General features: G+C 39.9%; 1 protein-coding gene across 1 annotated transcript in view; it reads right to left on the bottom strand.

Moving 5' to 3' along the window:
• The window catches only part of CNTNAP5 (contactin associated protein family member 5), a 298702-nt gene that overhangs the window by 48301 nt on the left and 234319 nt on the right, over positions 1–16082 (bottom strand). The window contains exons 14-17 of the mRNA XM_063341381.1: positions 14015–14171; positions 4805–4932; positions 4465–4635; positions 2145–2363 (exon numbers count right to left, since the gene is read on the bottom strand). Of these exons, the coding sequence (XP_063197451.1) occupies positions 2145–2363; positions 4465–4635; positions 4805–4932; positions 14015–14171 (675 nt within the window). The remainder of the gene's footprint in view (positions 1–2144; positions 2364–4464; positions 4636–4804; positions 4933–14014; positions 14172–16082) is intronic.

Raw genomic sequence — 16082 nt, 5'->3', positions numbered from 1 at the left:
ACAAATTACGTCACATCTGTGTATTTTTGGACTTCTGCCACCTTTCCTTGGAGCACCTGGGGACAAACAGTGTCAGTATGAGGAGGCTGCCCAGGTTTCCCTCTCTTCTGACTGCTCTTAGGAAAACTCAGAAAGTCACAGACAGTTTTGGCCTTCGATATGGTAGAGCTAAGGGTGGAAAAAGCACTCCTAAAAACCTTAAGTTTTCTGTCCCTTTTGTTCAGGGCTCAGTATAAGTGTGGATGGACAACTGAATGCAATATATTTACTGCAGAGTGAGAACTTTTCACCTCTTGGCTGAGATAAAGTAACTCTGTCCTAGACTTTATTGTAAATATTAAGTACAATCAGAGAAAAATTTAGGTTGGAAGTCAAGGCTGGAGACCAACTGGTCCAACCTGTTCCTCCAAGCACAGCTATGTTCAGATGAGGTACAGATTCATTTCTCCACCAAGACTAACGGGACCTTTTCTGCACAGCTGCTACCCATCCACCCGGTCCCCAGCTTGTACGGATGCCTGACATTATTCTGGCCCAGGTGCAGGGCTTTACGTTTGTCTTTGCTGACAAGGGTTCCTGTTGGCACATTCCTCTGTTGACATCCTTAACTACCATAGATTTTCATGATGCAGTTCATCAATTATGTCACTTTAAAGTTCATTCAGGTAACCTGTTTATTTTGCTGAGGCACAGAAACAAGCTTATAGGCAGCCACTGATTTTTCTGATGTGAGATGGTAAGCGGCTGATATATATGATATTTCTGATAGACTTATGACAAAACCTCAATTTTTACTCCTTTAAAAGGAAACAACCAAAAATTTTCAAAATTCTATCCACTCATTAAATTCTCTAAGTTTTATAACTGGAAACAGTACCTCGGTTAGATTTCTCTGATGTTTCTAAGGTGTCTAGCAGCCCAACCCTACTGCCTTCAGGCCTGGCCTCCTGCAGAACATGTTCCTAGCATCATTGTGGCATTTGATAAACAAGTGATTATCAGCATGCTTCATACCGGAAAGCAGAAACCTCGCACTGTGACAGTCTTAAGCCTCCCTTCTGTGAGTTCTTTAGCGAACCTTCCTCTGGCTGAGTCTATCAGAGACCATTTTAGGTATGAATCAACAGCTATGAGGGAAGGACTCCTTGCCATTGATGCAGCTGTATCTGTTTATTAACAGATTACATTCAGAGCCCAGTAATTACTGCACACATAGGCTATAAAAAGCTCAAAGAAATACCCCAAAATCTTCTTAAATCAAAGGGTGTGGATACACGGGTAAACTTCATTAAAATGAATTGACAGATTGAGATTTGCTATAGCATTTCAGATAAGTAAGCGAATCCATTTTAAGGAAAGAATCAGTAGTTACCTGAGTGTCCCTGAATAAGAAGCAGGTTACAACCCACTCCATCACTGAGCGGATTACTCAGGAAGACATTGTTTGAATATAGAAAAGGGAAAAGTCCCTTTGTAATCCCTGGTTATATTATCAAATAGAACCTGGTCCCAATCTAGGTTTCATTTGCAAGGGAAATAAGGAAACAAACTATATCCAAACAGAGATCTTTTTTTTTCTTTTTTTTTTTTTTTTCCTTCTCCATTCCCCCCCCGCCCCGCCCCTTGAAAGATCACCTTCAGTTAAAATAACTGTATTTGCTTTCTTTGGTTGTGTTCACAGCTCTCTCACACATGCACTCTACGGTCAAATAAGGGTTTTAGCAGGCATGCTTGAAGGAACCGACTTTAAGACCATACTGTCATCAGGCTTTGTCCCAGAAACTTATATGAAGAATTTGTGCCTTTTACGTTGCACCTAAAAAGAGATATCGCATTTCCTACAGCAAATTACACAGCCAGTGCTGAAAAAGAAGAAATACTATGAAATCTTTGGCAATAAATATGTTTCAAGCAATCTTAGACTCTAAAAATACCATCTAGTATAGTACGGTTAAACTATGATTAGTGCTTTTGAGCGTAAAGGCAGTAGTTTGGGTTTACTTTATGTTGCCTATGTGGGAGTAGAAGAAGAGAAAGCAGAATTAGACCACCACATGTAAGCTCAACGGTGACACAATAATGTTACGAAGGTATGGACATAGAAATATTGTACATATCTACAGAAACCCTTAAATGGTCCCTACCTACAAATAATTGGCTGTTGAGCTGCAAGCGGAAATGCCCCTCAGCAGGTGCCTCCAGGACCTTCTTGGGGAGGCTGTCCACCTGCAGAGAGGTTTGCTTGAGGTTCCTCTCTGCTCGGACATAGTGCCACTGGTTGTCATTCAGGGGTGTGGGAGACTGCACAGTGGCTTCTGTGGGACCATTCCCGACGTCTATGGAGAAGGTGATCTCTTTGGGGGCTGGAAAAGATAAACAGATGTGGAGAGGAAGCGAAGGTCTGAACTAAATCGTGGGTTTGACATCAAGAAATCTTACATAAATATAGGGTCCATTAACTTTTATGTCAGCAAATAGTACAGCATCATTTACCTCCCATCTCCTACACAGCAGCTTATACATAAATCTAAGCCTGCAGCCTCACTGTTTGATCTCAGCTGTGATTATGTTTGGCTGTGGGTACCCATCTTTTTTTGCCATAACAATTACAGTGCTCTAGAAATAGTAGCTTATTCTCTTTTGAAGTACAAGGGCCAAATGCTGTACAGAAGTCACACAATGGTAGCAAACGATTTTGGACAAATAATGCTAAGGTGGGAGAAAGGATGAAGGAGCTCTTTCTGAGTAAATCTTTCAAAATACGTGTATTTAACAATTACAGAACTCGGCTGCATATGGTAGGAGAGAATCCTACAAGCATTCATTTGCCTGAATAGACCTGACCCAGCAAGCAAGGAAAAACAGATGAGCAAAACTAGTTCATTTGTGATCCTAAACTAAAGAGGCATATGTAACACACGTCCAGAGATAGCAAGGCTCCTAGAAACAGGATGATAATTGAAAAACAACAGCCATATAAAGGAGTCCTTCTTGCTCTGCTGGAAGCTTGAAAGGGGCCAGAACTTTTTAACATTCTTACTACTGATTATTTTTCCTTTCCCCAAAACGCTAAATACGCCAGAAAGACCAAGAACCATGTCCACAGACCACACAACCAGAAGGCTGTAGATTGAAAATTCATAAAAAACCTGTTATTTCAAGCTCAACAAATTGGCTAGGTTTGGTTTTGGAAGCTGCTTCTTAGATAGTTAAGATAGGAAACACTCCATTGGGATAGACAAAGATCTGTTCAGAGCCCCTGCATCTGCTAAAAGGCTGTTTCCCTTCGAAGCAGCTGGTCTGGGGAACTTCCTTGATACAAGGCCTTTAGGCTGCAAATTCCATCTGGCAGCAAGAAACACACACCAAACTACTAATGAGAAGCCTAACTTTAAAAGACAAGACCTTCCCCAAACTTTTAAATAAAGTCATTTAACACACATACGAAAGCTTTCACTGAACAATCCTCTCCGTAGTTTACAGTATTTGCTATATTTGATATTAAAATGCTATTTTTACTTCTGTATCCCTGAGAATGAAATGCAGTACACTGAAGTACAACCAAATTAGACTTTGATGTGCAATTAACAGTAAATCATACCTCATTACCTTGTGATAATGCACCATGACATTTACCATTGGTTTAATGAATCGAAGGGCCTTAGGGCCCTGTTTTAGTAAATTTTATGTTGGGGTTATTATAAGCATATTATAAAATGCACAGCACTCGGTTTGTTTTTCCTAAGCTTGACAGAATTTGGAATACAGAAGTCATATTTCATGTCAAGCCATGGTACTCTCTTTGTCACTGATAAATATTTGAAGTCATCAGAACAGGAGCGAGACAAAACCTTACTAATTAAGTTCCCTGCTACTCTCCTTTATATACTGAGTAGCAGTTATACTGCAGTCACTTACTAGATTTTGAAGTATTCAAGGCCCATTACAACTGTGACTGACTTATCTTGCCTTAGCATCCCGTCCTTCATAGACTCTCACCTCGTAGCTGTACCATACACACTGAGTTCCTCTGAAACACTAGGGCTGCACCAGACTGGGTATGTTGCCGATACAGAAATAAAAGTAAGAGTGGTCTTATTACATTTTTCCTCTTTCAACTAAAATTACAGTCTACAGGTACATCTAGCCAGTATTTTTTTTTCTCTAAAGAGCATAAAAAAATAAATAAAATTAATATCAGTGTTGAAAAAGTAAATTCAGTCTCCTGTTTGTTTAAGAAAGATAAACCTAGACATAACAAGGTTAAGTGTAATGACCAAGGCTATACAGGGAAACTCCGACAGGAGAGGTAGATAAGTCTCGATTAATAAGCCTTTTTGTCTCCCTCTTATCCTCTTCAGGTACCTCCAACCATCTCAAGTCAGAAGAAAATATGTCCTTCCCACTTCCCTGCACCTGTCAAACTGGGCAAATACACTGAGTTTTCTTGGTGGTGAAACTTACAGCTTATTTCAACTCGTATGAAGTCTTTAATCCCAAGGTTTTCCAAGAATACCCCGGAGACGGCAGTAGTTTTGAAGAAGAAGGAGATGTCGGCGCTGACCTCAGCATGGAAGGTGGGGAAGTGCAGGTAGGAGGCCTCCGTGTTGAAGGAAGCGGCGTTCCAGAACTGCCCTGCAAACACAACCCCCTTCTCTATAGTTAACTGGCACAGGACAGCAGCTGCGAGCTGCACTTGGAAAGCCACCTTTCATCAGATAAATACGTTTTAAAATAAAAACCAAAACAAAAAGAAAGAGGGAACATTCTGTACCTATGGAAATTGAGAAGAGCTAGTACTCACTGTCTCCATAGCAACGCAAAGGGCCGATTTTCCAAGCAGCCTCAGAATTTGATCTGTTTGTGTCAGTGATCACTATCTGAGTTACAGGCAAATGGTCTTTGAAAGCAAGGAGGCCGGTATCATTTGTCCTGGATTATAACAAACAAACAGAAAGAGACAGATTAACCACAGACAAAACCCCCGGTGTTCCTTATGCAAGGCAATATTTGAAAGACGCTTACTTAAAGATGAAAGGTCTTTTGCAGAATTACCTAGAGGACTTGTGACCGGTACATCACACTGTTTACGATACATACGTGCACATGTGTGCTCTATGCTGACACATAATACTACCCCCTGAAGATGCTGTATTTGGATACACGATACCATCTGGTATTGGTATGGACTGTCACAGTGTTCCAGCTGTGCAGAATGGCTGTGAAGCCGAGGCAGAGTGCTGCCGTGGGCATTAATGTAAACTGGGCCCTACTGGGTTTCCTCAGCAGGATGAATTTGATGTGGATCAGGTATAAGCCCAAGTTTGCATTTCTGTTAAGTTAGCTGGAGACAGATAACAGCATTTATGCTGGCTTTAGGCAGGAAGAGGAGACACGATACCTGATCCAGCATGCTGTTAGCACGGGGCAGCCAGACAACAACCTGATCCAGCTTCAAGATGGCTGGTACACGACTGACTCAGCACACCGCGAAGACGGTTGAATTGGCAGAGTGAGTTTGCGCTGAACCAGCCCTTTGCATCATGCGCCTGTGGAAATTTTGGTTCAGCGACTGAAATACTAAAGGCTGATTTGCTGCATTGTCAAACTACGGTCTCTTGTTTGTATCAGCTGGGCTTATTCTTCAGCTGTGACTAATTTACACACGGCTGCTAGAAAGGAAGAGAAAAGAAAGATTCCTAAAGGATCATTTCTTTGTTTCTACTCTGAATGGGCTGGGCAAATTGTCGTCCCCAAAATGCAGCACCGCGTTTCATGGCAGCCCTCTGGTGCCTAAGCTGATTCAGTGCTTTGACTCTGGCAGGGTATACAGACGTGCGTTCATCCCACTGCACTTCATGAACTGAACTGAGTCCCTCAGGCATCCAACCCTGACCTTACCACAGCCAAACTGCCCTCTCGAGGTATTTCTCCATCGATTGATTATAGAGAGGTGAGTGCTACTGTATCTTATCTCCACAGTGATGAGTTTTTTCTTCTCCTAGCTCTTTTTCTCAGGGTTGAGGTCTGCTGTTCATCTGGGTGCATAAGCCTGGCAGAGCATCCTTCATGGACCTGAATCTCAATAGTTTTGAAGAAAAGGATCCCTACCTCTACATGGCCCAGCAATTTGATGCAGGGTCTGGACTCAATGCAGCTGTCTGCTCAGAGGTGAAAGACTACATGCTGCATGTGGGGATGGCAACGATGACCAGATAAAATGCCAATAATCCCAAATTTAGACCCACTGCTCTTTCAAGCATGTATGACACGAAGCCTCAGGAAACGGGTATCACTTTTTGAGCGATACCACTGCCGAAGAGTCTAACATCCCAGGCAGGATCCCAGACTATCTACATGCTGCTCATAACACCACCTTCCACAAACACAACTCTCATTATAGTTCCAGCTATAGTGCAGCCACAGGACTTAAGCAAAGAAATAATAATCAGGATGAACACTGTAGCTGTGCTCTGACACACAGCCTCGGATGTTTGCTTAGCTAAGTGCTCTACTCTGATTAACGTTAGAAAAAATAGAAGGGGTATTTTGATTTTTTTGATAAAGGCTGCATACATATAATTCATTTATCATTGTTTCTAATTGCATGCAGCACAGTTAATTGTCTCATAATTCCAAAGGGAAAAGGAGAGGTAGCCTCTCCGACCTTAACATTTTTTTTTGCTTCTGTGGGTGTCTGACATGCAGATAATTACAGAAGAAGTGCAGCAAGATGAAACTCCCAGGCACAAAGCAGAGGGATGCCTTCAATACAGACTCAGAAGGAAAAACACCATGTATGAATCAAAAGTACATAGTCTCTGAATCTCTTCATGGAGGTCTCTCAGCAGCACTCATATAGCTTATTGCATCAATCTTTGAAAGTCAGTGTAAATTCTCTCAACAGATTATGAAACAGTTGTAACAAAAGCTGAACTATTTCAGCGTTTCTCAGGAAGATAATTAAATAAGGCATTTCAGTGGGTGGGAGGAAGAGCAGTAGGCAGAGTGAACGAAAGAAAGGCAGAAAGATGCACAGAAAGAGGACATAAAATATTCAATACACACATGAATGACTAAGCTGGCATTTACTTTTTTAAAAATAAAAAAAAAAAATCACAAAATATTTAGGGAGGTTTCCTGCAAATTTATTTTAATTCAAAAAATAGTGCAGGCTTTTGACTAGCTATGATCAATATTAAAATAAAAATCAGTATCTTCCTACAGCTACCACTGAAGATATCTACAAAAAAAATGAAATGGTGACATTTTAAAGATATCTATTCCACATCTCTGAAAACTGCATTGCTTATTAGATATTCTGTTATATTGCATGAAGTTCTTTTATATCGAATTTTATGACTCTGAGTTTTTACTAGTTATATGCCAGTGTCACAGAGAACTTTAGTAGCATAGCTCAACTGTGAGAAAGAAAAATATTCTAGAACTAATAAAAATCTTCACTTTATGTTAATGCCTTGAAAACTCAATCAAGTTTCTCTTGAAGCTCAAACAGCACATTTTATGTGTTTTATTCTCTCACACATGGAAAAAAAGACTTGTGTAAGGATGTGTACTCTCATACAAGCAGACGTTGAAATAAAACCTATTAGAAAAACATCCTACCCTTCAGAGAATGCGTTAATGGCAGGAACAACATACCTATTGTTGCCATTTATTATTATTATTTCATGGTGGGAAATCAAGTTTTTGGTGAAAAGTCAACATCTAAGATTTTTCAGCTAAGAAAAGCAGAAAAGAGATCTGAAGGCCCTCATGGGAGCTAAAGCTTCGGTGTCTTAAATTTCTGGTATTCTTTAAGTTGAACTTATTTCAGATTCCGTTTCTTACAAAGCATGACAATTCCTCTTCTCTTTATGTGGCACACCATGGCAGCCTCTCAAACACAGTGCCTCAGAGAGGAGGAATAGAGCTTCACGTACCTGTACAACAATTTTCTGGAGTCACTGTTGTGGCACTACAAAACACAAACATTCCAGGGTTTGGACAAAACATTTGGAATTTTGCCTGAAGGGGTTTGGGGGAACACTTTCAATGTACTACAGTTTTCAAATAAAAAGTTCTGTTTTCTGATAGAAAGCATCTGCACTATGATGTGCACACACATAATTTTGGTTTTTAAAGAAAAATAAAACCTTGCTAGGTTCATTATTTTTGTATTTGTTCCCAAAGCTAGTTTTTACTCACATGTATTTAAATTTAGCAGTTCACATACACTTAAAACTAAATTATATTTGTTTTTGCGCAGCTGCTTCTCCGGTTAGCCAAAACCACTACTTCACTTCTCTTAGCAGGTTTCACATAGCACTCCATGACTACTTTGACCAAGCGTGCCTTTTGTACCATGCTATGCTCCACTTCTCCATACAGAGAACTACGGTGGGTCCTGCCTGCAGGAGGGTCCGGGGGGGGGGTGGATGCTCTTTGGCCAGGAATATAAGTTAAGTCCTGATTTCACACAAATCAAAGAAGGTTTTATCCCTTTCCTGAAAGCAGTTCTGTCCATGCAGAAAAGGGTACAAATAAACTAATAAACTTGGGAAGTAGGCCTTCTGCTTACTGGACTTGGCACTCAATTCGGCACAAATGCAGATGAAAATTGGAATGTTTTTCAGAGAGTGGAAATCACCCTTAATGAACAGATGTTTCTCTGAGCTCTTTGCATAAAGGGTAGTATCAATTTGTACTTCCCACAAGCAAAACCAAAACAAAATAAATCCAATAATACTCTTTAAATTAAATCACTGAAATATTTTTAGTTATGGGTATTAAATACAGCTGGATGTCATCTATTTATCCATGTCTGAAGATTAATGTCTGTATCTACCCAAAGGACTTCCTCAGAAAGCTATGAGGCACGTTACACATCAAATAAATGCCCTGTGTACGGGGGGAGGGCGTGAAGGAAAAAATGAAGACAAAAATTTCGCTGCAAGTGCAGCAATGCTAAAGGTGATAGTGCAGCAACTGGATACTTTAATATGTAGAACAGGTAGTCTTACCTGTAAATGACAAATAACTATTTTGACGGTAACGCTATGAGACTATTTTTCTTCTTCCTGGCTACAAATAAAAGCAGGCTCAAGAAAATCTCACTCTATGGTACCCTAACAGTGTAGGCCATAATAAATTGGTAATCTCTAGGTAGCTGTTTCCATATTTTTTCTAACAGATGGTAAAGCAGTGGTGCCATTAAATATAATTTCTTCTCATATGATCCTGTATTGGTACATTTTCTTCTTATACATTAATGAAAACTCTGGTGGGGTCTGAGCATCAGTAGCTCAGATATTCAGTGCAGATTTTCATAAATACACTACATTTGGGGAAAAAAATACTATCATCAGCAGATGTCAATGAACTGCTAGAGGAACGGTCCAGTGAAACAGACTTCCATCAGAAAAAGTTTTGAGCCCTGTGCAGGACATATCATTAATAATCCAAAGGAATACATTTTCATTGCTATCTTACTCACCAGCTGCATCCAAAAATCTTTTACTGGCTACAATAATGTAAAGTTTCAATAAAGAAAAAAACCAGCAGCAGAAGGGGACATACCTAATAGTTGAGGGCAAGATGCAGTGGCTATATGTTATTGAATTAGAGAAGAGGTAGAGAGAAAGAGTTTGGTAATGATAGTAATGAACTGATTCCTGACACCTCAGGGGCCTGCTACAGCCAGCTCTCTGCAGGCAGCTTTTCTAGTTTGTTGACAAATGCAGTCATGAAGGCAGATATCCAAGACAGCTCTATACAGGCCAGGTCACCTCCGGCAGGCTTTATTTATGAGCTCACAGGCCCTGCGGAGTTGCCTGCACTGCTTCTGGGGGAATGGATTCAGTGCGGGATAGTGGCTGAGCAAACAAAACCTGTCAACTCTAGGCTCGTCAGCGGCTGGGTTTCTCTGCCATGCTCTCCTCAGCCCTTCCAGTTTTAGCATCCTGGCTCCAGTACAGCTTTGCACAAATATAGCTCGTCCAAACAGGGCTTCGCTCCTCCTCGAACAAAGCTGGATATATTCAACATATCTCTGGGAGCTAAAGTGGCTCTGACAATAGTAATATCCCCCCTCCCTTTTTTTCCCTCCCCTTCTTTTCACATCTTGTGGTTTCCTTATTCCCTGCAGTACCCCAAAGGCATAGTAAAGAGGTGAATGCATGTTACTTGGGAAAAGGGAAGACTCAAAGGCTTAGTTCCACAGTGAAGAAGGCTGTTCTGGAAGATAAAAGAAGAGGACACTGCTATAATTTAAATAATAAGACTGGAGAACAGAAATAAAAGATGGCCAACCTATTGGTTAGAAACAGCACTGCCTACCACACTCTGCTGAGCTGTCTGAACTTCCTGTACAAAATGAATTCCAGAGATGCTGCTCTTTCTGTACAAAATAAAAAGCTGTAAAGTCCTCCAAATTCACAAGGTTTCCAGGTGAATGCAGTCAGTAAGAAATAGGTTTGGTTTGATGACTGGCTTCAATCAAGTGTTTGCATTTGGAGTAGAAAACGGATTCCAGACAGAGAGACCAAAGTAGCAAATGGACTTCAGGACAGCCACGCTCCACCATGGCATGAAAGAAGTTACTCCCATTTAAATTAAAGGATTGGTGAGCAGCAAGACTTTCATTGCCGAGGCAGGAGAATTTTGCTTGAGATGAAAGACAACCTGGGAGAGGTATTTAAGGATCCAAAGGATCTCTAGAATGGAATGAAGATAACACAACCCTGTCTGCATTTCAGAAATGCTTTATTCTTTAGATCAGTTTAACACTTTTCCCCAGTAATGCTTGCATCAAGAAGGCACCTTCTGTTTGAAATAGGGCATATCTTTTGAAAGACAATTGCTTTGAAGGTAAGAGATTGAAGCTATGGCAAATCTGTCTCATCTACACATAACTTGTCCCCGTAGTTAACTATTCTCAGTGTTGGGGAAGGGGAAGACAGAGAAAGAAAACATTTTCGGGACTAGATTTAGCTTCAGTTTGCAGCCACTGGACTTCTGTGAATGTTCCCACCCACTAGCAAGAGCATGCAACAGTCAGGAATCTCTCTGTTTTTGGAGGCATGCATAAGCTACAGTCGAGTCACGTTTAACACCTTTCCAGATGCTTTGCTGGAGTCAGGGTGACAACCCGTGCCTTTCCTCCCTAGCAGAGGTCTTCTCCCATTCTCCAGCAAATACCATGAAAATGCTCCCCAATCCTGCAGTGACAGAATTATCTGTCATCATACTGCAGAGTTTGAAAGTATGTTGAGGAGCTGGAAGGAAAAATATACTTTTCACTAGAGTGCTTTAATGAAAAGAAATGTGAAAAATACAAAAGCCTTCCCTATATAGCATGCAACCAATTATATTCCTGTTAATCTGGCCAGCGTAACTCCAGAGGGACTAACTTGGTGTCTTGTCAAGTAAGAGCCCAGAGACAATAGGTGTCTGCTCACGTACCATTTAAAAGTCAGCACGCCTAGAAGTGCATATTGTGTTCTGCCAAACACCTGGCTCAGGACTTTTTCAGGTCTGTTTTCTCTTGTTTTCCCTTCTATTTTTTTTTTTTTTTTTTTTCTGCTCTAAGAAAGTAGTAGCATCTTCTGCACCCAAGAATTAGCCTAAGGAAACCAAATCAAAGCAAAATCCTAAGCCTGTCTCCTCTTCAGCTCCAGCTATTCTGGTGAGTTCCCACCTCGGAGCTGCGGTGAGCAGCCTGATTTATCTGAAAGGAGTGAAAATGATTTTCTGGTTTTCCACTCCGCAGCACCCATTTTATTTCATGCTAAGGCAAATAAATGCATCTACTGCTGTCTTGCTCCTTCAGTCTAATGTATAGCAGGTTAAAGTCACAGTTCAGATCTCAGCAGGTTTCAGATTCAAATGCTCATTATATATCAGGGGGTCAGCGTTCTAACAGAGAAACACAAAAGTAATCTTCAAGAGGCATGAAATTTCTTATGTTTAGAAGCTCTTTGTAAAGGTCAGGGTTTCTTTTGGCTTTTAAAAAGGCAACCTGCAATTGAAAATACCACCAAAATCCAAATTTCAAACGGTTTAAAACCAGAACAAAACACCTGAACCCCCAAACAGACAAACAGTTAGTTGAGGAAACTTCTATGCATATCCTGTTATTATAATGAAATTAGGAGAAACAAGTAGCTCTGTGAGCTGCCAAGCTAATGAAGCATGATTTCCAACATCTGTCTCCCATGAGGGTTTTCCAAAATCTAATAAAAGTGTAAGCTTCCTTAACTTCCTTCTTCTGGGTTTTAATTGGCTTTTTCCCCTCAGCCTGGCATAAATTTTCATAGAATGTGTAATTTCTAATACTTTTGAGATTTCTCTTTCTCTGTTAAAGATGTTTGAAATGCATCTCCTTGTTCAAAATCATTGGGTGTGGGGGGCAAATGGAGATAAACACCCACTCACTAAGGTCTCATTTCCTTAGGAGACTCATCTGAAACATCACAAAACTGCACTGAGCTTTCACCTGGCATTCCTTTGTACAGTCTAGTGGTGCACTGTCCTGCAATCTCAGACTCAGCTCCCGCGGTCTGCTAGCGTAACACACCCTGCTCTGCTCGGGTAGCAGCTCACCGAAAAGTGAAATGTGGATTATGAACAGAGCCAAGCACCAGTAAAAACAGACGCTTTTTATGATCGTGTACAAACCTCACCAAAGTGCTTCTGATAACCAAACCTTAAAGAAACGAGAGATTAACATGCACAGACAGGCCTTTCTATACAAATCTATACAAATCACATTCATAAACCAACATTTACATAAAGATATTCCCAAAGAAATCCCCTTACAGCTATGCTTTTTGAAAGCGAATAGGGACCCCAGGGATATAAAGGGTCCAAGGAAATAATCACACTGTTTGGAAATTGAGCAACCAAAAAAGCCCACCAATTACAGCGACCAGTAATTTCTGATTATTTTTGTTGTTGTTTCAAGGCCCCTTAAAGTTCCTTTCTACTCATTCTCTTTTAAGTGAAGGTTTTACAGGGACAATTTGGACACTATTTCAAACACAGTAGCCAATTACAGCAAGACATTTCTTGTCTACTTCCCTTACTCGTAATTTCTGAACCACTCGAGGCAAAGATATCTTTTTTTAGCGAGAGGGCAGCAGCTCTTATCGGTGAGCGGTCCAGAAGGGAGAGAGGGTAAAGCACAGTTTTCACAAGTATTTTCACACTGTTTCAAACTGTACATTCAACAACGCTCATCTGGCTTTTTTGTCCCTTCCAACACAGGTACAGAATTAACTAGAAAGTTCACCAACTAGCTCTTGGCTGCTGGAGAGAGAGTCGCTGAAGGTGCAGAGAATGGGAGAAGGTTGTGAGGTGGCCTTCGCAAATTCATGCGGCATCAAGGCACAGCAAAGGTCTGAACCCAAGGAAGGCTTTGAATGTTCATGGCCTAAGTTTTAAACTTCCAATGGAGACTGCACCAAACCCTACAGAACCCAAAGGAAGTCTTTCCATTTACTTTAAAAAGCTTGGGACCCAATCTAAAAGAAAGTTAAGTCATATACAGATATGCTGTTTCATAAGAAAAATACAAGTCTTTTTGGTAGTACAGACTTCTTGTTCCTTATCTGTCTTTGCCTAAATTTTGCTGTCTCTGTCTGAATTTTCTGCTGTGATGTATACCCGTGCACCAACCCCTTAGAGCCTTTATTTATGCAATGCTCCAATTAAATAAACAGAAATTTTTAAACATATCAAACGACTGGATTTGTCATTCAACAACAAAGATTTTTTGAAGACAACCCATCCCAGAAACCTGCTTCAGCCAGATATGTTTTCTTTGGTTCAAATAAGAAATTTAAGATGGAATCAGAAGTTATGAATTCTAGTTTGACCTTCATTCTCGTTTGATCATACTCAAGCCATTCAAGCTTCCTCAGCTGTGAATCAGGAAAAGATTTAAGCCTTCTTGCCCTACTTCCTATCCCCAGATCTTACACAGACACTACTATACACATGTTAAAATTATTACCATTCTTCTCTATCTGCGTCACAGTTGCAAAAATATCTCATATCCAGACAACTTTCTTCCAGTCCACATGCACACTGTTGAATGCCCGGAAGAGATCCTCCCCAGTAAAGATGCTTTTCATTGGCACGGCCAACCCACCAAGCAAATGGCATTCCATCTGGATGAAAGAGAAAGAGAGGGGAAAAAAGAGAAAAGAGAAAATGAGAGAGAAAGAGAACTTGGTAAGCAAATTGGATTCTCCTGAGAATGAAAAAAAGAGAATGGAGGTGGACATGTTAAGTAATACTGAAAGAAAAGATGCGAACTACAAAAAAAGTAATAAACCATCAACTTTGCCCAAGTTCCATTTTATGGAATACACGTTGAGCTCTATGGTAATCCCATTTGGTTTGAGGAGCAGATGTTTTCCCTATAGGGCTCATTCACCGATCACCCATGAGAACCTTGGTGTATTTCATCTGCAAAGACTTTTGACGTGCGAACCCACCGCCACTGTCTGCACCAGCTGTGGCTGGTGTTTTTTTGTGATGCTAGAGGGGAGATCTGATCATTGAAGGAGTCTGAAAACAATTCTGCCATAACTCACACTGCACAACCATCTTGAACCACACAGTATTGGCCAAGGACCTCTTGCAGAGTCTACTTGTTATGAAGGAGACTAGCTCTTAGATCAGGGATTGGGATTTTTTTACCTTAACACTCATATATAAAGAGCAAAAATCTTCAGAAATAACACACATTCTGACCTATTACCACGGGCTTAATACAGTTCCTCTCAGAACTAAGACCGAAATTTGCATCATTTTCTAAGGAAGAAGGACTAGGGATTTTAATGCCCTCTCCAAGGGTGGAATTTGCAAATGCAAAGCTCCATAAGATATTAAAACATCCTAGATTAAGGATTCAGGTAGGAGATAAGTAGGGAAAAAGATTCCCCTACTTGGGAATTAATTTGTCTCTGTGAAGTTATTTTGTATCTACAGGAGCTCTAAGATCTATGTATTTCTATAAACCAAGATAGTTTTTGTTTAAATTTCATAATCCGTTATACATCAAGCATTAAATATTAATAGTCAGATACAGTAAGCAGATTCAGATGTAATGAAATCCACGGATTAACATTTTGCTAAGACTGACTTTGTCTTCCAGCTCAGATAACTTTTTCATTGACTTCTTAATCCTTAAATCAAGAAATGCAATCAGTTACACATACAGGTAGATGGCAAAATTTAGCAAAATTGACAGATCAAGACTTTTTGATCAAAGGCGCTTGGAAAAATAAACTGCACTGCTAATGTAGAAAAATGTATCAATTTATTCTTCTGCTTTACTAACGTTATTAGTAGGGAGTATTCCTCATTATACAAAGCAAGAAAGTCTAAAATATGAAATGCAATCAAGGTTAACTGTAGAGTGTAAGGGACTAATTAAAATGAGTTTTAGAATCACTTGGCAAAATTAATTCATATTTGTTTTCCTTCTAAGCTTAGACTGCTGAACTGTAAATTAATGAAAAAAAGGAAAATAAAAACAGGAAGAGTAACTCCATTCTCATGATACCAACAATTAAGACATGACAAGTCTGACCAATACCCAGTGGTACTCATTAGAAAAGTAAAATTCAAGAACGTCTCCGGATTCATCTTACAAAAATGTGCACACTCATTCTAGGGTTCATATTATTGTCAACACATTTATGTTTTCTTTCTTTTCTCTTCTGCTGATTTTCTTGCAGAAGTTGATTGCTGCGGCCAGTGAAACAGGTCTATACTATATTATTGGGAAATTACTTGGTAAGGCTCGGAATAGTAAAGTTAATTGAATAAAAGGGTGATTTGTCTGGGAGTTGAAATAGATATTATACAGAAGTGCTTAATCTAATTTTAAAAGTACCCATTCTGGAAAAAACATTTAGATAAAGATAAATCCTTCCAGCCATGAGCAAATAATGGTATTCATTAATCAAATTCAACCTATGTCAGATTCTTTTGGCAAAAATCATTATGTACTTAAACATAACAGTGAAATAAGCAATCATTCACAGGAATTAAGAATGAGTAGTTTTCTG

The sequence above is a fragment of the Chroicocephalus ridibundus genome, chromosome 7 (genome assembly GCF_963924245.1).
Source record: "Chroicocephalus ridibundus chromosome 7, bChrRid1.1, whole genome shotgun sequence".
NCBI classification, from domain to species: Eukaryota; Metazoa; Chordata; class Aves; order Charadriiformes; family Laridae; genus Chroicocephalus; species Chroicocephalus ridibundus.
The sequence above is the reverse complement of the archived record's forward strand: the minus strand, read 5'-3'. Positions and strand labels throughout refer to the sequence as shown.